The following is a 23,002-nucleotide window of genomic DNA, read 5'->3' as shown; positions in this document are numbered from 1 at the left end:
AGTGATTCAGTAAACACCAACCCCTTTGATGTTAAACAAATTAGAAAAAGAGAACCATTAGCAGCCAAATTATAGGAGACAAATTAGTAGCAACACTAAACCCTACTTAGATACCCTATAATACATAATACATTATGTATAATATAATATGATGGATTTAATTAACCCGGGGGTCTGAGTTATTAAATCCTATAAATAAATGAAATGATAAATGGATAGCCAAGGTAAAATAATGGCGAAATAAATATATATCGCGGAGACAATTTTGTATTGATTAGTGAATTGATAAGCCGATTACAACAGGTGTAAAGCTATTATCGTAGAAGACCGAGACAAGATAGAAGGTGTCCCCTTAATAGGACAAACACATGCCTATTTATACAAAATAACCATAACTAAATCGCTAATTGCACGATGGGCCAAAAGACTAAGTTAAGGCCCATGCAGTGGGCCGTAGGAATAAGTCCAAGCCCATGCGGTGGGCCGTGAGACTAAGTCAAGGCCCATCATTCTCGGCCGGTAGGCAGGCTCCGGGCTTGAGAGTCTTCTTGGGCTGCTCGTGTTATACATCCTGGACCCCGGGTCTCTATTATTATTGGGTCATTTTCAATATATCCATCATCAGTCCCCCACTCTCTGAGTTGCGAGTTGTCGACAACGAGAGAGTAAACGTTTGGCCCAATTGAAACTGCTCGGGACTCCATGCTTGGATGAATGCTTCAGGGTCAACTTAAAAAAATATTTCGCTTATTCCAACACCTTTTAAGCTTTTAGCTTCGCACCTTAATCCGTGATTCGAGCCCTCTCCGTTCGAGAGCGGGCTGTCTAGACGACGCATGGTCGTTTATTAGATTCTTGCTCGCGTTATTTTGCTTTTTTTTTTTTTTTTTTTTCTTTTTTTTTACGTAGTATGTAGTTATTTGGCCAAGGGTACTCTTGGTCCAAAAACTCTTCCGTTGGGGTTGGTACGCGAGGTCGGACCTCGTGCCCCCTTAGGGTACGTTAGCCGCTTGGGCCTAGTCCTGCTGGACTAAGCCACCGAGCTCTTCCGTTGGGGTTGGTACGCGAGGTTGGACCTCGTGCCCCCTTAGGGTGCGCTACCGGCATGAGCCAAGTCCTGCCGGACTAAGCCATCGGATTCTCCCGTCGGGGTTGGTACGCGAGGTCGGACCTCGTGCCCCCTTAGGGTGCGCAAGCCGCTTTGGCCGAGTCCTACCGGACTAAGCCACCGAGCTCTTCCGTCGGGGTTAGTACGCGAGGTCAGACCTCGTGCCCCCTTAGGGTGATAGCGCTTTGACCTGAGTCATTTGACACTGGGCCGTTAGGCTCTTCCGTCGGGGTTGGTACGCGAGGCCAGACCTCGTGCCCCCTTAGGGTGATAGCGCTTTGACCCGAGTCATTTGACATTGGGTCGTTAGGCTCTTCCGTCGGGGTTGGTACGCGAGGTCGGATCCCGTGCCTGCCCTTAGGGAATAGAGCGAGCAAGCTCGAACAAATTGGAATTAAATTCAGGGACCGTCGGTCTGGGGTCCTTGGTCCCGGCCCCTCTCCCACCTCGGAATGGAAAAATTTGCCAAACTTGGACTAATTTTGCAATCCAACAAATATTTTATTCTAATAAAACAGATTGTTGGTCGGACCAACATACATGGAATATGCCAATAATAGGCTCTTCCATCAAGCAGTGGGCGGGGGCGGATCCCGTACCACCGCTAGGGAGTGCCAAGGTCAGGGCTGGCGCGCACGACCGTGACCATGGATATATTAATTATTTTGCCCAGGCGAGGTCGGACCTCACAACGCCACTAAGGAGAACCAATAATAATAATAATAATATAAAAAATTGCAATTAGATGAATTGCCAATACCACTGCCACATATCTCGTGGACACACCACTGCAAATTTTGGAGAGATCACCTGCCACATTGAGGTGGGATAATAGTTTTGTAATCTGGACTCCTTACCAACCAAGAAGGAGTATTATATTGTCCAGCATTTGTGGCCTGTTCTCTGATTAAATCAAGACCGACTACTAGAAAAGTGATCCCTATTCTGTGAGGTAAATATATATCCATATTTACCATACTTTTGCCTTCCTAAGCCACATTTCATTGACCATTATTCTCGTTTCTCCCATGCTTCTTGTTCCATGGAGTTCAACCCCAGGAGAGGCGAACTGTCTCTTTGCCAATGACTAACCCATTTATTTTCTCCGATGCATCCTCTGCTGCATAAGCATAACCATATGATAATAATAAAGGAAATTAACAAACCACACCTTGAAGCTTTAATTGTCATTAGAAGGTTGGTTGTCCAGAAGACAAAGCTGATTAATGATTGTGACAAACTTCTGAAAGATCTTTTAGATAGTCTTCTGCTCGAGAGTAAAGAAAATAAACGTCAGTTCATCCATGCATGCATCTCTGGTCTTCAAATTCATGGAGATGAGAGTAAAGGAAGAACTTCTATGTTTATATTGGAGCAGCTCTGGTCTTGGACATAACTTTTAGAAGATATGTAGTTCCTTGGACATCTAACGATCAGACTTGGGAGGTATGTCGGGAACGTTAGCAAATGCCATGAATCCAGTGCCGCTAATGAATTCGAGCAATCCAAAACCATTCCATTCCGTTCATGACCATCCGAGAGCATGTACTTCGGATCCCTGAACGTACCGCGGACGCACGCAATGCCGAATCTGATTAGTATTGCTGACACGAGAAGCGATCCGACGCTAGTGAGGAAGATCAGGATCATGGAGAGAATAATTAGGAACCCCTAGTTTTCGCGATCAGAGAATGTGCGGCTAAGAATGTCAAAGGAGACGGCAAGCATGAAAAAAGCTAGCACTATCGATTGTGAATGGCTTCGACTGATAAACTCATGTTACGTTGTAAACCTAGACCAGGATCATTCGCGCCATTGGGATTTGCAATTCTGCTGCAGTAAGCGAATGCATCCGCGACGATCCTTCATCAAGGATCTAAGAAATGTACATGTCGAAATTGCAGGCCGTCGTGCTCAGCATGGGTTTTAATGAAGATCGGTAGATGAAGTTGTGGCTGCCAGAAATAATGGTGACATCCGATCCCTGCCATCTCCGATCCAAAACTTTCGGCGATTACACAATAAATATATAGTAATTATGGTCACGTATGTGTGCATAATAAGATTTGAGCAGGAAAACCTTCAGCACGTATAGTATTATCCTATGCACAGTGTCATTCAAATCGGATTCTGATTTGTCTGTGCCGCGTTATTTCGATGTGCGATCGTAGTTATCGTGTTCCTCGTACACTCGACGCGATAGTCCTACCAGGAATTTGAGATCGTCGTCAGACTTCATCTTCAACGACGGTGAGATCGTGTTCGAGAGCAGTGGAATCTCGGCCAAGATTGGAGAGACAACGGAGCCAGAGGTGATGGCTTTTGGAGACTCCACTGCGTCGTACGTCGGGCGGCCATGGAACTTTTATTCCGGCATGATTTTCATATAATTGTACATGAACAATGCAATCTGGATCGAAGGGCTATTGAAATGGGATCTGAGTCATTGTTTGAAGGTCGGTTTCGTTGAAATATGTTGATTATGGAGAGCACTCGAGCTTGTACAGCCGCTCTCAACAAGAGCACCAATGATGGAATTAATTAACCCAGGGGTCCGTGTTAATTAATTAATGGAATATCCGGAATTAATTAACAAGAGCACCAATGATGGAACGCCAATGGCAGCAGAGAATAGCGGAGTGGTGACGAGATATGGAGGCGAGAAAATGATGGATGAGCAGAGAAGACAATGTAGGGGGAAGACGATGGAGGCGAGCGACGATTGTTGGACGAGGGACGGCGAGCGACGATGGATGACCGGTAGAGGGAGAGATGGATAGCGGCGGTTGTGGGGGTCTTTGTTCGCTGGAATAGAGAAGATGGCAGACCTTGTGGGGAAGACGATGGGCTGGGGGTGGTTTTGTTCAGAAAAGCCCTAACAATCTGCATTCGAAGTGCGAGAGCTTCGGACACAGATAGTCCTTCTAAATAAGCAGCTTGACAATTTGCATACGAAGTTTAAGAACTTGACGCAGATTGTTTTTTCATTAAAAAAATAATAATTATATAGTGGAATTTCAATTACAAATGGAGTAAATACCCATTTTAGTCCCAACCTATTAAAAGTACCCAATTTAGTCATCTAACTTGTAAAATCATATCCAATTTGGTCCTCCGTTACAATTGTCTTCCATCCACCGCTATAAAGAGGGGCAAAAAGGTCATTATATCTATAGTCGAGGGACCAAAATGGGTATTAACTATTATTATTATTATTATTATTATTATTATTATTATTATTATTATTATTATTATTGTTGTTGTTGTTGTTGTTGTTGTTGTTGTTATTATTATTATTATTATTACTAGTAATTCACCTGCGCGATGCACGGGAAAAAATTATGTTATTATAAATATAAATAAAAAATAGAAAAACTAAAATATTTTAAATTATTTAATATAATAATATTTTTGAGCTTCCATTGGTCAAGTATTTATTATTTTTATAGAATACAAAATTACAATTAACATTAATATTAATATTAAAATTATAATTTTGTATGGTTAATATAATCTCTAATTATGTGCATATTCAAATAAACTTATAGAGAGAATTTACATAATTACATTGATTTATTCTTAATTGTATTTCATCTATATTATAATTTTCACAATACAATAATAACTAAGATAATTACATTTGGAAAGCAAATTTCAAATTTTGTATGTGTAAATTTAAACTCTAATTGAACATATTTTTTATATGATTATATAATATATAGCTATTTTATTTTTTAAAAGTATATTTTTTATATGATTATATAATATATAGCTATTTTATTTTTAAAATGTTATGCTTTTTTTTATTTATTTATTTATAATAAAGGATGTTGTGGCATTAATTGTAACATTAATTATTTCCCAAAATCATATAGCTTTATTATATAAAGGATTATTATTATTGTTATTATTATTGTTATTATTGTTATTGTTATTGTTATTATTATTATTATTATTATTATTATTATTATTATTATTATTATTATTATTATTATTATTATTATTATTATTATTAAATGTTCAAATTGACCACTTAACGTAACCTGAAAATGCAATTAGGCCACTGAACAAAAAAAAAAAGTGCAGTTAGGCCACTGAACACTCCAAATGTATGCAATTTCACCTGATAGCAGGTTACCATCTATTTCAGCAGGTTACCTGCTTACGTGGCAACTGAGTTGACATTTTTAATAATTTTTAATAATTTTTTTTTTAAAAATGACTTTTTTTATAAAAAAAAATGTCGGGGTGGTTGGTAATATTTATAATTTTTTTTATCTTATATTATCTTTTTTAGGGAACTTTTAAAAAAACACCGGGTGGGTGGTAATATTTCTCCCTTATATTATCTTTTTTTTTTAATTTTTAATTTTTTAAAAAAATTTATTATTATAAATAATTAAAAATGCCAACTCAACTACCACGTAAGCAGGTAACCTGCTGAAATGGATGGTGACATGCTATCAGGTGAAATTGCATACATTCAGAGTGTTTAGTGGCCTAATTGCATTTTCAGGTCACGTTTAGTAACCAATTTGAACCTTATTATTATTATTATTATTATTATTATTATTATTATTATTATTATTATTATTATAATAATAATAATAATAATAATAATAATAATAATAATAATAATAATAATAATAATAATAACAATAATAATAATAATAATAATAATAATAATAATAATAATAATAATAATAATAATAATAATAATAATAATAATAATAATAATAATAATAATAGTAGTTAATATCCATTTTGGTCCCTTGACTATAGATAAAATTTCGTCCCTCGACTATAGATAAAATGACCTTTTTGCCCCTCTTTATAACGGTGGATGGATGTCAAAATTGTAACAGAGGACCAAATTGGGTATGATTTTACAAGTTAGAGAATTAAATTGGGTACTTTTAATAGGTTGAGACTAAATTGCGTATTACTTAATAGTCGAGGGATCAAAATGGGTATTAACTCTTACAAAAATGCCATCGCTCCCACTTTACGCGTTTGATGTTTAAACTTACGCATATTCTTAGATTTTTTAAAATCATTTTTGTACTAATATGGACATCCACAATAGATATCACACTACTGGAAATTATGAAATTGCAGGTGGCAGTGGTCGGAAATAGCAACAAAGGATTTTCGGATACTAAAAGTGGTCGAAACAAGATTTTCGACTTGATTTAAGATCACTTTCAGGTGGTCAGAAATTTCATAATTTCCAGTAGTATCACCCCATGCCACTCAACGGTGTGTACATGAGTAGGATGAATATAATGTTAAAATTTCAACACACAAAAGTAAGATGAATATAATGTTAAAATTATATTTCAACACAAAATATGATCGATTGAGCGTAGATTGTATGGGTATCCCCTTCCTTTGTAATAAATAATGTTTGTGTGTTATTTTATTTTATTTTTATTTTCAGTTTTTAATTTTTTTTTATGTCCCAATAATTAAAGCAAGCTACACTGACTGGAATAATTTATCTGATTTAAAGTATTTCAAATATAATACTTAAAACTTTATAATCATCAAAAGATGAAGATGATAAGCATTCATATTGATTGTTTAACTAAGTCAAACAACTAATAGTGGTCAAATAAGTCAAAATTGACTAATAAGATAACTATGTTATCAAACAGAGCCAACATGTAGATTCAATTTCTTAACTTCTAGCATGCAATAATTGAATGCTTGCAATCTACTTTCAAGCATGGTTGGATGACGGTGGAGATTATGGAGTAGTTACATGTGCATTCGTGAATGGACCTACGTGAAGCGATGCTCTCGAGCGACCCGAGCCGAGCCCAAGAGGACAGGTCGACGCCTCGGCTGAGGTAGGCGAATAGTCGAATACATGGTCAAGAGGGTGCTATAACTACCTGCCCGAGTGGGTGGCGCCCAATTCATGTGGGACAATTACGTACGAGAGGAAACCGTGTATAAAAATGAACCATTTGTCCTCAGTTAGAACACGAATTGTCTTCCCAATACATCCCTTGAACGGTTAATACAATTATAAGATTACGTCATTCCTTCAAACTACCTCTGTTTTTACATACTTTCATCTTTAATTAATCAGATTTAGTTAATTTGGATCACCCCAATTAATTAATTCCATCAGGATAGATTTCCATATTTAATAGGTGCAAACACATAATTATTTTAAAAATTTGCTTACGCAGCAAAAGATTAGGATTTTAAATAATGAGATATTACCATAATTTAATAATTGCAAGGCATCGATCATTATTTAAATTTTTTGCTTATGCAGCGACGATTAGGATTTGTTTGTTGTTTTTCAATTTTGTTTGAAACATATAGAACTCTCCCACAACCATACTTTTGTGACAATTGGGTATATGTATTCATGTGACCTTAGCTAGCTTGTATCAAACACTGCCATAATGGAAATCCGGCCAAACATGCATTATAATTGTACATTTCCCCATATATGACATATTTGAATTGGGCAATTTATATCCTACACCACGGCGTACATTGCACTATGCGCCCAGATGCAAAACGACGTCGTTTTAATTATTTTTTTTTTTTGAAATTTCCCGCCCCAGTGAATGGCAGTAGGCTTTTCTTTAAAAAAAAACCCGCTGTTCAAGAATGTACATAATGTTATACTTGAATACACATAATGTTATACATGAATACACATAATGTTATAACAAAATATACATACTCTTTTTAAAAGATAATACACATAATCTAACATAATACATAATAAACATAAACTTTTAACATAATACACATCAACTCTTAACATAATACACACAAATTTTCTGATTCGGATGTACATAATTGTATAAAAACAATGTACATAATTGTATAAAAAATACACATAACTGTATGAACCAATACACATAACGTTGTGAACGAATACACATAACGTTGTGAACGAATACACATAATCTCAGCAACTTCTTACCGCGCATCCCAACACGACCCCAAAACGACGTCGTTTTGGGAGGCACGCGGCGCACAGTGCTATGTGCGCCGTGGTGTAGGATATAACGATTGTTTGAATTGATAGAAGGTTAAGTCTAATACTAGGTTTATTGGTTTGCACAATAAAATTATATTCAAATAATTTATTTATAACATTATTAACCTATAAGGCCGACGCCCAACAATCCTCCTCCCAGCACCTGCCGCAACCTTTGATCCGATCCCGTGACCTTGGCTCTGATACCAATTGTTGGATCTCAGCGCTACACTATGCTCATTTCACAGGGGGTCACCCATCCCCGAATTGCCGGAAGTCAAACACGCTTAACCACAGAGTTCTATGGTACCTGGTTGCCATATCCTACTTAAAACCAATTGGTGATAGGTAGGTGGACATTAACTACTTAACTACATCTCTCCATGGAAAGCCACAGCGCCACGTCACGAATCGAGTAGGGGCTAAACTCGGCCAATCCGGCCGACGCCCAACCATTAATATTGAAGTGGACATCCACAATAAGTATCCACTCCATGTCATTCTACGGTGTGAGTGGGATGAATATAATATTAAACATAATAAAGATTATTTGTTTGTTTGTTTTTTGTTTTGTTTTGTTTTGTTTTTTTTTGTTTTTTTTTAAAGTTTTTTAAAATTTTTTACGTCCAATAATTAAAGCAAGTTACATTGAGTGAAATAATTGATCTGATTTGAAGTATTTCAAATATAATACTTAAAATTTTATAATCATGAAAAGATGAAGATTATAAGCATATATTATTATTATTATTTTATATATAATTTGATTGAAACCTATAATATTCCAACTACTTATTTTGGCATGAAAAATGTGACAACGTGAAGATTTAATTTCTTAACTTCTAGCATGCAATAATTTCATCCTTCTTTTAAATATAATCTCCACATGACACCACAATTCACCCATTCCAAACTCTCTCTTCCTCACTGTCACTCTCACCCATGGCTTCCTCTACATTTTTCTCTGCATTTCTTTTCCTCTTCTTGGTTCTGCAAGCCCTAAAAGAAGGGGCAAATGGGTCTTTGTTAGATGATGGAAAGACAAGAATGCTTATTGAAAACGCCAACAAGAAAGGGCCTTATCTCGGGGTGGTCATTCCGAACATGTTCGAGATGAATCCTCTTCTAGAACACTCGAGTTATAAACCTAGTACTCTGATTATCGACTATGCTGGTAATTAAATATACGTTTTTGATCATCTTGAAACCTTAATATATATAAATGTTCAAGTCATATATGCAATCATATAAATTTACTTATTTACCCTTGCTTTGCATGCTATCATCCTTTAAGGGAGGAGATTTCGGTTTGGAACCATCGAGGGCAAACCCGTCATTTTAGTTATGACTGGCCTTGCCATGGTATGTAACGTTACATCTTTGTGTATTTTGCTAGATGTAATTAAGGTTTACTAGCTATTTGAGCTTCTTTATTATCATTTAAAAGTTCTAATTTTTGTTTTGTATATGCTATTATATATTATATTATATTATAGCTAAATGCAGGCATAACAACACAACTATTGTTGAGTGTATTTGATGTGTATGGAGTTGTGCATTATGGAATTGCTGGAAATGCAAATCCTTCTCTCAATATTGGAGATGTCGCCATCCCTCAGTACTGGTCACACACTGCTCTTTGGAATTGGCAGGTAAACAAAAACAACAAGAAAAAAGAAAAAAAGAAAAAAAGAAAAGAATATTGTTATAATGGTTCATTCATGTCATTTAATAATATTCAATTCTAAAAATAATCATTTTCATTTTAAGGGGTGGAATTTCACCTATGGTAGAGAAAATTTTAAAATATAATATATAGTATTTGATGCACATTTTATACCCACCATTAAATATTCTTTACTTAAAAAATGAGATTTGACAATTAAGAGATCAGAGACAAAATAGCAAAATTACTTTTAATATATATAATAAGTTGGCTCTTGACTATTGAATGGATGAACTCATTGGGCCAGGATGGCATAAGACTACTTCCAAGGGAGGTTTTTGAGTGAGTATCATTTTAAATATATACTTGAGTTTCATTTCAACACAATTAAAGTATTATTTCAGTTCAATTATAATTTTATTTGATAATATACAAACAACATGCGGGACAAGTTATTCAGTTTCATTTTAAATATATTATAGTTTCATTTTGTTTTGAACACATCCAAAATACGCAAATTTGTTAAAATTTAACGGTTGCCCATTTCTTTACTTAAAGAAACGGTGCCGTTTTCAGACCATGGTCCACCATATAGCTGTCACATATGGTGAGATTATACTAATTTAGTTGAAAATGGTGTTTATTTAGTAGGGAAGAAAAATGTAATAGTTATGAATTAATGTATGGGCGCAGAGGTATGGAGATGGTCCAGAAAATGAACTGCCTTTAGAAGTGAACGGAGACTACACAAGAGAAATCGGATTCATCAAATTTGCGAAATACGCCACAAACGTAGATGAATGCAACTCTCAAGACAACCTTCTCAACAACGTTTGGTATCAACCTGAGGAAATCTTCCCTGTCGACGCCACTCCTGAGGAAAGACAGCACATCTTTTGGGTTCCTGTTGACTCTCATTACTTCCAAATTGCACAATCACTCGAGGTACGTAATTTTACAAACAAGAAAAGGATAAAATATTTGAGGTCAATTTTAGCCAAGTTAGTTTCACCATTGACTTTGACTTGATAAGACTTGTAGTGTAAGCAGTGTTGTAAAAATCCCGCATAGGCACTGGTCGGCCGCCTAGCGTATCACCATTATCGGTGACCTAGGTCGTTGGACGGCTAGACCGCCTAAGCTTCGCCTAGGCGCTGACCGCCAAGGCCTCCTAGGTGCTAACAAGGCTGCCTAGGCAGCTCCTAGTCAGCCGATTAGCTATTGTTCCCTTCTTTTTTAAATGAATTATTTCACTCAAAACGATATCCTTTTGAGCGAAATAACTCTAAATTGTTCAAATCTTATATGTTTTTAGGTTAATATTTAAAATAGTTTATAATATTTTACTATTAATTGCCGCCTAGGCGTCACCCAAGCGCCTAGCGGTTTTTTCAACCATGAGTGTAAGCCATCTATTGACTTTTTTGGTTTGAGGCAGTCCCTTAGGGTAACCTAGGTTAGTTTACTGTTTATCTCCTCGTATCCTTGATCACATGATATGATTAACTCTATTGGACGGAGGCCGATAAAGGCCAAGTCTAGCACCTGGTATGCGGAATATGATTGTTGGGCGGAGGCCAGAAAGGGTAAAGGCCAAATCCAATATCCAGCGTCTCAAAAATGTGATGGCGGTTTATAAAAAAATAAAGTTGCATATTCGCTACTAACTATAACTTTTGGCATAAGTAATAAATGCTTGATCGTACAAGTAGTATCAGAGTCAGACCATTGTTCGATGGGAATTGGTGCTTGACCTAACAAACTCAGTGCATAGTGTCTACCTATTTTCATCATAGCCCTAAAAAATATAACACTTATCATAAGTTGATATTTTGTAGGGTTTGGAATTGGAAGGGTGTATAAATGCAACAACATGTTTAACCCACACTCCAAAGGTGACGAGAGTTGAGAGAGGCACGAGCGCAAGCATATACCTCGACAACGCCGCCTATAGGAGTTTCATATACGACAAGTTTAACGTTAGCCCCGTCGAAATGGAGAGCGCCGCCGTGGCTCTCGTCTGCCACCAGCAAAAGGTACCTTACATCATTATCAGGGCGCTCTCTGACTTGGCCGGCGGCGGCTCCGCCGAGTCCAATGAGGCCGCCACCTTCATCGACCTCGCCGCCGATAACTCCGTCAAAGTAGCGGTGGAGTTCATCAAGAAGGTGCCATCGCCGAATAGGTCTGCCGGCCTCATTTCTAGCTTTTAAAACTAGGTTGGCGTCCGTGGAGAGTTGATAATATATTATATTAATGAGTGTTTTGAATAAATAAATGTTGTAATAATGTAGTCAACTCTCTTGGCTCTAGGTATGATTTTCTTTATTAAGAAAACCCAATATTTATTGGGGGTAATATTCTAATTATTGCATGAGTTTGCAACCGTACAAAATCATGGAAAGAAGCTGGTCCGTCCATTCAATAGTCAAAATCCATCAAGTTTTATACTTGGGAATATAGCTATTTTTCAACCACTAAAATCACTATATAATATAGGGCGTTGCTATTTGCACCACCCTTTGATCAAAAGTTGCTATAAAGCATTTTGAAATTGTAAACAGGTAAAAACTATTTAGTTAAAAACAAAAAAAAAAAAACAAAAAACGAACTCCCTCGCCTTCTCCGGTGAGAAGGCGAGGGGCTGCCTTCTCACCGGAGAAGGCAACTGGGCTGTCAATAATTACTTGATGAAACATTGAATAACGTCAACGGAATTTTTTTTAGCATCGGATGTTAAAATGTTATTCTTTTTTATTTATTGATTACTATGAATTAATATCACTCTGTGTTAAAAAAAATGAATCTATTTATATTCTCCTGTCGATCAAATGGTGATTGATATTGTTAAAAATTATTAGTCTATGTTACATAATTTTAAAGATAAAAAATAAAGTTAATGATTTATTTGACCTTATCAGAAGTTAATAGTGAATTTACCTAATAAGCAAATATTAAAAAAAATATATAATACAATGATATGATGGCACGTCATGTACTGATTAATATCACTGCATGAAGTGGTATTGTTATTAATGATTGATATAAAACGTGCATTAATACCCCAATATATATTATAGTATATTTTTCTCCACCGAAAGTGAATTTTAACCTTTTTTTTTTTTTTTTTTTTTTTTTGAAAATTGAATTTTAACCTTTTAAAATGGAAAATATCATTTATTTTTAAAATATTACTTATAGAATTATTATACCAATTTTTTCCCTTATTCTTGTTTGTGTGTGTATATATATATATATATATATATATATATATATATATATATATATATATATATATATATATATTCAATGTGCATTGTCACCACCTGCCACAAAATTAAATATTCAATATTCCTTCCTGGTTCCATGCATCACCTAACCTTTACAACATGTTTAGAAAATAATGTTTGAATATATAATTTTAAAAGGTTGTCAAGATAAGAGTGTTTAGGGGATACGCGATGACTTATGGAAAATACATCTGGGGGATTTTGATCCAGGCCATTTTTATGATTTTATTTTATTTTATTTTTTATATTTTTTTTATTTTTGCAAAAATATATCTTTCTTCTTATATTTTAGGATATTGTTTTTCTTATGCTTTTGGAAATTAACTTATAATTTATGCTCACAATTTAAGAAATTTATTTCTTTTATAATTTATAAGAAAAACTATTAATCTGATGGACCCATATCTCATAGTTACACCTTCTATAAGTGAGTCATCATGTACCTTAAACTTCAGATTGCAACGAACTTGAGCCAAGACCAATCCCTTGAGCAAATTATGTTGTTGAATCGTGTCCATCTTGATTCCAAAACTATCACAATTATGAATATAGAGTTCAAAAATTATGAACATAGAGTTCTATAATTATGAATATAGAGTTATGAACATAGAGTTCTATAATTATGAATATAGAGTTCTGAATTGTGAATATAGAATTTAATAATTGTGAATATGAAGATAAAAAATTATGAACACATAGTTCAGTAATTATGAACATAAAGTTCTGTAATTGTGAATATAAAGTTCAAAAATTATGAACATAGAGTTTTATAATTATAAACATAAAGTTTAGTAATTATGAACATAGAATCGTGTCTACCTTTCAAGGTGGACATGGTTCCATGACATAACAATTGAATCCCTTGAGATCAATCGTTATGCCATGGAACCGTGTTCACCATCACGGTCCCAACGGTAACGGCACCGTTATCGTTTTTTTTTTTTTTTTTTTTTTTTTAATTGTTCTCTCTCGACTTTTCTTCTTCATTTTCACATTTCGCGGTTTCACTTCCTCTTCGCGCAAGATTCTTCAACACTCATAAATTATGAATGTGCAAGCATTGATTTATGAATGTGCAGCTATGAAATTATGAATATTCTTTTATGAGATTTTGAATTTTCTGTTATGAAATTATGAATTTTCTGTTATGAGATTATGAATTTACAGAAAATTCATAATTACATAACTGTAAATTCATAATCTCATAACAGAAAATTTATAATTTAATAAATGTAAATTCATAATCTCATAACAGAAAATTCATAATCTCTGTTATGAGATTATGAATTTTTTGTTATGAGATTATGGATTTACAGAAAATTCATAATTACATACTGTAAATTCATAATCACATAATAGAAAATTCATATTTTAATAAATTTAAATTCATAATCTGAACATAAAATGCAAAACGCCGTTAACAGCACATTAACTAATTTTTATTTTTCTCCCGTAAAAACGACGCCGTTTGAACGCGTGTTCACCATTCATAGTGAACACGTTTCTAGGGCATAATTTGTGCCTTGAGATCGAGTCACCAGAATCCAACCCATCAATAATAATATCTAACCTCCCATCATATAGTTCAGGACTTGAGGCTACAATAATAATTTCGAAATGAGTATTATAAACATTTCCATTACAGGTCACAACATAATAGTCGACCTGATGGTAGTTTAATGAGGTTTTTGCACTTTTGGTCCACAACTATAGTGACACTATCAAAATTGATCCATGATTTTCAAACTTTGTAATTTTAGTCCACAATTATTATTATTACTAGTCTTTTCTATGCGCGATGCGCAAAAACATATATCCAATATTTATATTTTTAAAAATAACTAACAAATTTTTACTAATTAAAATCAAAGTGAAATAAAATTTATTTATTATATTAATCTAATATATAATGAATATATAATGTTTTACAAATATTGTTATAATTAAAGAATATAAGAAAAGATATGGTAAATTCATGTGCATGGTAAGTAACGGAAAAGATAACGGAAGTTATAACGGTAAGGGTATTTTTGTCCAAAAAATTGTATAGTACAACTCTAAAAGCACAATGTACAAAATGATTAGCATTAAAAATATGGACATAAATGAGGGATATAACTTTGATGGAGACTTATTATGTTTTTAGATTATTTTTTTTGCAAAAATGTCCTTCCGACCACTTTTTTATCAAAATTTCACCGGAGGAAAAATTCTCTATTTTTAGCCGGACTAAAATTGACGTTTGACTTATCTCAAAAGAAAAAAAAATTGACATTTGACTTAAGCTTGCAAGACGTACCACTCCTCTTATTCAAGCCACGAAATCTAATCGTATTCCAAGTAAACTTGGGGTTAACTACTGAAATTCAGTCTAGTAAAAAAGCAATCTTTATTCTTTACCTATGAAATCAAAACGAAATTGACAGAATGAATCAAATGGAGAGAGCTCAATAGTACCTGCAAGAGATTATCAATGGTTTCAACAGTAGCAGTTTTGTTAATCTCAACCCATCGCACTGCAGATCAGTGTTTTTCTCTACTTCGCAGGTAGGGGTAGGGGGTTCGTGACTGGTGAATAAGAAGAGCTGTAAGTTTTGCAAGCTTAAGTCAAATGTCAATTTGTGTTTTTAATTTGTGGCTGATCTTCCGGGCCCAACACCACACCCTCCATTTTCTCATCTTTACATTGACCATAAGCCCTACTGCAAACAAAAAACAGCAACAAGTTAACCATACTCAAACCACCAAGAATCCATTGATAATAATCATAGTGACCCTTGTTTATATTGCTCGATATCCAGCCCTTGCCGTCCGTGAAATCATTGATAACGTTCATCACGATGCTCGCTAAAAGGCTCGCGAATCCCATCCCGAGCAGAAACAGACTGGAAGCATACTCGACATGCTCTCGGGAAACTCCGAAATGTAAAACTCGTTTTGGGCAACCGCGCTCATACCCTCCGCGAAACCCGCGAGGAGGTTACTCGGGACCAGCCACAGCACCGACATGCCGACAACCCCGTCGGGGCTGTCGGCAAATCCCTCGTCAATCGCGCGCCTGCGGCGGACGGTTTCCACGCGGACACGGACAAGAAAAAAACGAAGATCCCACACCCCATTCTCGCTTTAGTACTGAAATGTAATGGCTTCCGCAACACGCGAGACGCTAAGGGAATGGTGAAGAGTCATAGCCAAAAATGTGTGGATTTGACATGCTTTGGATAAAAATGTGCTAATTCTAAACCCTAGACTAAAATATGTAAAGTACCAATGCCATCACCTTCTTTTCAAAACCCTATTTTAAAAAAATGTAATGACACTACCTTCTTGTATTTGTCTTTGCTTTGGCCGGTAAAAACCACAAAAGAATGTAATGGCACTACCTTCTTTAGTAATATATTAATATATTAATTATTTAGAATTGCAAACACCATTAATTTATTTAATATATGTGATTATATGATCTTCAAAGCAGTTAAAGAATCGATAATGTTCTTCCTAATTCTATATTATATTTAATTAGAACACAACCCTTGCAATTTTTATTACTTCGAATTTATTTTTAAAAACTTTTATTTTTCTAAATATTAATTAATAACATGTTTGTGTAGGGAAAACTTTAGTACTGTATTATTCATTGTGAGTAAAAGGGAATGAATAGGATGAGTTTCGAAGCCATGTTAGATGGGGACAGTACGAGGTTTACTATAGAATACATAATCATAAAATAATACTCGTGCACACTCAAATTTGAATGAGTGCACGATTGTGCGCATACGATAATCTGTGTACGCAACTGGGATAAACTGTGCGCACATGTGATTCTACTGTTTTTTATGTCTGAATTTAAATGAGAGGCTTGTGCACTAACATCCAACATTAAATGTTGTCATTATAGGGGAGGAGCAATCTGTTGGAGGATTACAAGAATGAATCATGGACATATCCCCAAACAGAAGCAAATACTGGTGCCCTAGTAGTAATGAGAAAAAATCAACAAAGAAAAAGTAGCCGAGAAGAAGAAAAAATGGGGGAGGAAGTGCCATACATGGGACGACGTTGGCCACCATGATAGTCGCAATTGTCCAAACAAATTAGTTTTCGTTTAGTATATTTCTGTTTTCATTATTTAGAATATTTGTTTTTTGTGTTTTGCAATGATTGACACCAAAACTATTTACAATAAACCTAGTTGAAATGTTTGAAAATTTATTACATTATAATATGGTGGAATGTGTGCATTTCGTAATTAAAAAAATTTATTACATTATAATATGGTGGAATGTCTGCATAGCAGTAATGGTAATTAATGGAGTGAAGACATGTATGAAGACGTATACAGATTGGAACGAACATTACGTAGAATTTAGTTACGAGTGTACTGCTGCACACACTTGGCAGTTCAGGTGCACACAGGGATAATGGAGCAATAGGTTTGTGCAAATGTGGGTTTAAGTGTGTGTGCGCCTTACTGTAGGAGGTATATTTGAATTATGGCAAACCTATTTCGTGTACTGTGAGTGACAGAGTGCACACTAGCTAACAAATGAACGCACATATGTGCACAGCTAAATTCACGTATGTGCACAACGCGTGGTATTCCCCCTAATAACGCACACAATATCAAAACTGTGTGCATAGTTGTCCGAAGAATAGGAAGCAATAAGTTACTGTTACAAAAGTGGACATTCAAAGGCGATAAAATTTGTGGAACAGTAACTTCAAAAACTAACATAAAGCTAGTATAAAAGTGACATCTTTGAGTCAAGAAAAACTATAATATGCACTATTTAGCGATCAAAATAACCCCAAGGAACACAGTTACAACCGATAATTATATACAAAGTGTCAAAAAGCCCAAAAATCCTACAGAAGACCCAAGGGACAGAAAACTTTAAAGTAATACTTTAAACGATCACAAGTGTAAACATAGCATTCACAATGGGAAACATTGCATCCGCTTCTGCAGTAATCTCATAATTAGGGGCACCCCGCAACGGGTCTTCCTGCAGCCTAGCAAGGAAGGCCAACGGTGGTGAAACGAAGTCATCATCACTAGGGCCGTTCCAATCAAAATTGGGGTCCTGTGCAATATTTTAATTTGGGCCCCCTTTTCAAGTAATTTTTATATATAAAAAATAGTTATTCAAAAAGTAGTGTCAAAAATTCAAAATATAAATAGTGTATTAAAAAAAATACATCTAAAATTTCATTTAATTAAAAAGTGAAATGCGCCGTGCACACTTAGACGCAAAATCATCTACTAAACTTTTGATATCAATTTCTTCCAAAATCTCATTTTCAATAGAGATTAAAGCTAATCCATTGAGTCTCTCTTGCAACATACTTGATCGTAAGTAAGATTTCAACAATTTCAACTTTGAAAAACTCCTCTCTGCAGAGGCAACAGTAATTGGGATAGTCAATAATATTCGATATGCAATAGTAGCATTTGGAAAACAACCCATCTGTTTCAATGAATTCAATATACTCACTGCTCCTATATTTTCTTTCGATAAAATCTCTCTAAGTAATTTTAGCTCAATATACAATTCATTTCCGTCAATATCACCACACTGCTCATCTCTTTTAAGAGCTGCTTCTAAACAAATGCAACAAGACTTCAAATCCATATCAGCCATCAATTGTAACTTGTGAGAACTAAACAAAAAACCAAAAGTTCCTTCATATACTTCATATTGCTCAAACCTTTGAGTCAATGAAATAATAGCTTGATCTACAATGTATAAAAAATAATGAACCCTAAAAGATTTTTCTGGTGATAATGAAGTATCATCAGCACTCTCATCAAATTGTCTTTTTCTACGAATTTTTCGCTTTTGAGGAAACACTGGCTCAATTTCTAATTCAGTGACAATTTCCTTTGCAATATCCATGGCAGTAGAAAAACCATTTTCTCTATAATTCTTGAAGAAAGAAACTAACCCTTTAATTTAATTAATAGCAACATCAAGAAGCATATCTTTTGTTTGTAATTGCTTGCTAACTATATTGACCATAGATAAGATTTCGAACCAAATGATTGTGACTAGCAAAAATTCAAAGTTACTAAGCTCATTTGTAGCTAAAGATTTTGCCTCACTTTGAATTTTAGAATCACCGTCTGTATCTGCCACTTGAAGTAGGGCTTCTCGAATATCACTGACTTGATATCTAATTGCTTTAACACTTTCTACACGACTTTCCCATCGAGTAGATGACAATGGCTTAGGAGTTAGATTTGTTACATTACTTTTCAAGATATGCCACCTCTTTGTGGAATTAGCAAATATTGTGTAAATACGTTGCACTACTCCAAAGAAATCCCTTGCTTTGCCACAACTATTTGCAACGTCACACAAAGTCAAGTTAAGACTATGACTACCACAAGGAGTATAAAATGCTCTACGATTTATATCCAAGAGTCTTTTTTGTACACCTTGATGTCTCCCTCTCATATTTGACCCATTGTCATAACCTTGTCCCCTTACATTATCTATATCAAGATCAAGTGATATCAACACATTTTGTAATACTTCAAAAAGACCTTGGCCAGTAGTGTCATTCACAACCAAGAATTCCAAGAAGAACTCTTCTATTTTAATTGGATATGTTGATATATCCACACATCTTATAATCAAAGACATTTGTTCTTGGTGACTGACATCAGGAGTACAATCTAATATCACTGAAAAATATTTTGCTTCTTTGATTTTTTTGATGACTTTTGTTTTAACTGCAGTGGCAAGCATAAGTATCAATTCGTTTTGAATCTTATGACCAAGATAATGATGATGAATATCACGATTTATAGCACGTAAAACATGCTCTTGAATGATAGGATCAAACTCAGCCAACATTTCAATTAGACCCAAAAAATTCCCATTGTTATTCTCATACAACTTCTCACTTGTTCCACGAAATGCCAAGTTATTTTTAGCAAGGTACTTCACAGCTGCAATAATCCTAAATAGTACTTTCCTCCAATATTCTTTTTCTTTCAAAAGTTGTTCTTGAGCCACTTTATCAATTGTCTCATTTTTTTGTAATCTAAGACCCAACTCCATCCAAGTTGTCATATTAGTTATATGATCTACACTTGTTTCATGCTCTTTAAGTCTAACACCAAGATGTGTCCAGTCCCTAAAACCTTCATTGACCAAAACACCTTTTCCTATACCTTTTTTAAAAATCTTGCAACAAAAACAAAACACCTTATCAAGTTTTTTTGAATATACAAGCCAATCTCGATCACACTTCTCTCCATTTGACAAATATCTTGTGTAAAATGCTGATGAAAATCTTCTAGAGAATTTATCTTTAGGACCTTTGTTTATTAATAAATCTCTTTTAGGACCATCTTTCACAATAATATCTATTAATTTAGAATCAAGGGCATCCCAATTTCTTGGATCATATATGTCAAATAAAAGCGAATCATTTGGTTTATCACGGTGACCAACATCATCTAAACAACTATTTTCAACATTCTTATTATTTTCATTGTCACAGTGATACCTATCATCGTTGTGCACACTATCATTTAAATTTTTTCCAATCTCACAATCATCTTGATCATCTTGATCTTCTATATGAAGATTAGCATCTAACAATTTTTCCTTGGCTTCATCTTTTTGCTCATCTATTTGAGTTTTTTTTTTTGTAATGAATTTTTCAAGAGCTCCCTTTTGAGATTGAGTTAGTTGCTCAATTTTTCTTTTCTTTTTACGCTTCTCAAACCTAGATGAATATTTTCTAGAAGACATAAAATCCTAAAGAAAAATAAAAATTTATTTAGGAACTCTATAAATAAATAATTAATCAAGAAACGAATTAAAAACTCAAATTAAATAACTCACAAACAACAATTCTTTTTTTAAGAAACGAACTGTAATTTTTATTTTAGGAAACAAACAGCAATTCCTCAATTCTCAAATACTCAAATTAAAAACTCATTAAATAAATTAAATAATAGACAAATACCTGTGTTGTAGAGTGTAGACTGCAATCAGAAATTGTGTGTGTCTCGTCTGCGATTTGTCCGTCCTCAACTCGTAATTCGGAAATCGGAATTCGTACGGTAATTGTCTAATTGATGCCTACTGCGGCACTGCCTAATCAAGGCACTTATATAATTTAGGTTAGGTTAATAAACTTGTGGCTTGGCTTTCAAGATTTGTTTGAATTGAATGTTGATTGGCTGATTGAGGCATTGCGCTGCATGTGATGTATATATATACTAAATTTTTTTTTTTTAAAATAAGGGGCCCCCAAATTTTGGGGGCCCAGGGCGGCGGCCCTGGGCAGACTTGCCCAGGGCCGGCCCTGATCATCACTAACACAACTCTAGGAGACACCAAGATCATGATGCACACCCATGGACCTCTTACCTGCAATTACCAAATAACATAAAAGAAATCACCAACATCCCCCCAGAATAATGAAACAGAAGAACACCCAAATACATAATGGTAAATTTAAAACCTTTCGTGCACACACTCCACCACACTCATGCACAGACCAATGAGATACACAACAAAAATAACACAAGCATTGCACACAACAACCCATCAAAACAAACAATCTTAGCATCCAATATGCCTACGCCAAAAACACGGACGAATCTGTCGGGCACAAACTCGATGACATACACGCACACACTGATTTGAAAGACACGTTCTGAGTGCGCAAAAACAACACAATACTTGCATACAACAACTCATACAACCAAACACACAGCGAATACAGTACTTTACACTCTCACATTCCCACTAACTAATCCTTTATGTAAATTTACCAATGTCATTTAACTTTTATTTGATAATTATAAATAGATTTAATATGCAAAATAATAATACTACAATGAATACACCTGGACAGAAGCATAAAGCTCTCAAATAAAGACAATGAATCAGACATCCACTACAAAAGCTTTAGTCTACAACAATGAATCCACCCAAAACAAATAATAAAATCTGCCACATACACCCTCTATTGCCACAACAGCCCATAACTAATCCCACCGAAGAGTGCACACAACCATGTCATTATATCAAACATAAATGACCAAATTCAACAACAGAGCATTACCCAAAATGAAATAAACAATGGACTTTGGTAAAAATTAGTAAGATAACCCAAAAAAAAAAAAAAAAACCCCACTTCCAACAGAACCCCCTCCCCAGTGTCGAACAAACACCACCAACACATTTGTAGGAACATTTTGTGATTGGCAGCCTAAAAAATGGATGGCAATAGTAGCCTAAAGCTGTATTGGTGGAAAATAAGTTTGTGTGTCAGTGGGAGGCTTTGCTGCTTTGATTTTATTTTCCTACTTTCATCTTGCATTGGGTGGCCGAATGATGTATTCTTCTGGAATTATGTGGGGTAACATTGAAAAGTTGCTTCTGGAATTTTGGTATGGCAATTTCTAAAGCTTAAAAGGGCTTCTGGAGGTGTTAGAAGGAAATTATGGGCATTGTTTTGGTTAATTTAACGTGCTGGGCTAAGGGGTGGTCCATAGAGTTCGGTGGACCACTGGCAGCAGAACCCCTCCCCCCTACCCCCCCCCCGGGTCGAACAAACACCACCAACACCCCGACTGAAACTGCCAACAGCAGCTCTCTACACCCAAACCCCCTCACCTAGCTTCGCACGATAACAGCCGGAGGTCCCCGCCACCACACCCCTAGCAGCCCCCCCCCCCCAATGCACCCACACACCGACACACACCTCACAAAAGACCCAAAATTGAGAAAAAAAAAATACTACACTAGTACAAAAGGAAAAAAAAAAAGCTAAATCTATTAAACCCGCCCCAATCTCACCGTTGGACCACTAAACCACCGTAAGCCCCCTATATTTCCATTGAACCACCGTAAGCCCACCAATCCCGCCGTCAAACACACATGCATAACCACCCTCCG

The 23,002-nt window shown here is 35.2% G+C and overlaps 2 protein-coding genes across 2 annotated transcripts; one reads left to right on the top strand and one right to left on the bottom strand.

Moving 5' to 3' along the window:
- Window positions 1–9,013: 9,013 nt before the first annotated feature.
- On the top strand, window positions 9,014–12,155 carry LOC109179944 (bark storage protein A-like). The gene is made up of 5 exons (XM_019329422.1): window positions 9,014–9,294; window positions 9,415–9,482; window positions 9,617–9,772; window positions 10,480–10,731; window positions 11,625–12,155. Exons 1-5 carry the CDS (start codon window positions 9,063–9,065, stop codon window positions 11,997–11,999), a joined length of 1,083 nt encoding a protein of 360 aa, XP_019184967.1. The 5' UTR covers window positions 9,014–9,062; the 3' UTR covers window positions 12,000–12,155.
- A 6,134-nt stretch (window positions 12,156–18,289) lies between these two features.
- On the bottom strand, window positions 18,290–20,494 carry LOC109179938 (zinc finger MYM-type protein 1-like; the record flags this gene model as incomplete). Its single annotated transcript, XM_019329416.1, has 3 exons — window positions 18,290–19,003; window positions 19,046–20,205; window positions 20,332–20,494. Coding segments are annotated over 3 exons (2,037 nt in total), but the record flags the coding sequence as incomplete, so codon positions are not given.
- Between the last annotated feature and the right edge of the window lie 2,508 nt (window positions 20,495–23,002).

The sequence above is a fragment of the Ipomoea nil genome, unplaced genomic scaffold (assembly GCF_001879475.1).
Source record: "Ipomoea nil cultivar Tokyo-kokei standard unplaced genomic scaffold, Asagao_1.1 scaffold0981, whole genome shotgun sequence".
NCBI lineage: Eukaryota > Viridiplantae > Streptophyta > Magnoliopsida > Solanales > Convolvulaceae > Ipomoea > Ipomoea nil.
The sequence above is the reverse complement of the archived record's forward strand: the minus strand, read 5'-3'. Positions and strand labels throughout refer to the sequence as shown.

Coding starts and splice junctions, on each gene's coding strand:
- LOC109179944 (XM_019329422.1), top strand. CDS start 9,063: ATGGCTTCCTCTACATTTTTCTCTGCATTTCTTTTCCTCTTCTTGGTT. Junction 9,295..9,414: donor TCTGATTATCGACTATGCTG/GTAATTAAATAT, acceptor TCATCCTTTAAG/GGAGGAGATTTCGGTTTGGA. Junction 9,773..10,479: donor CTGCTCTTTGGAATTGGCAG/GTAAACAAAAAC, acceptor GTATGGGCGCAG/AGGTATGGAGATGGTCCAGA.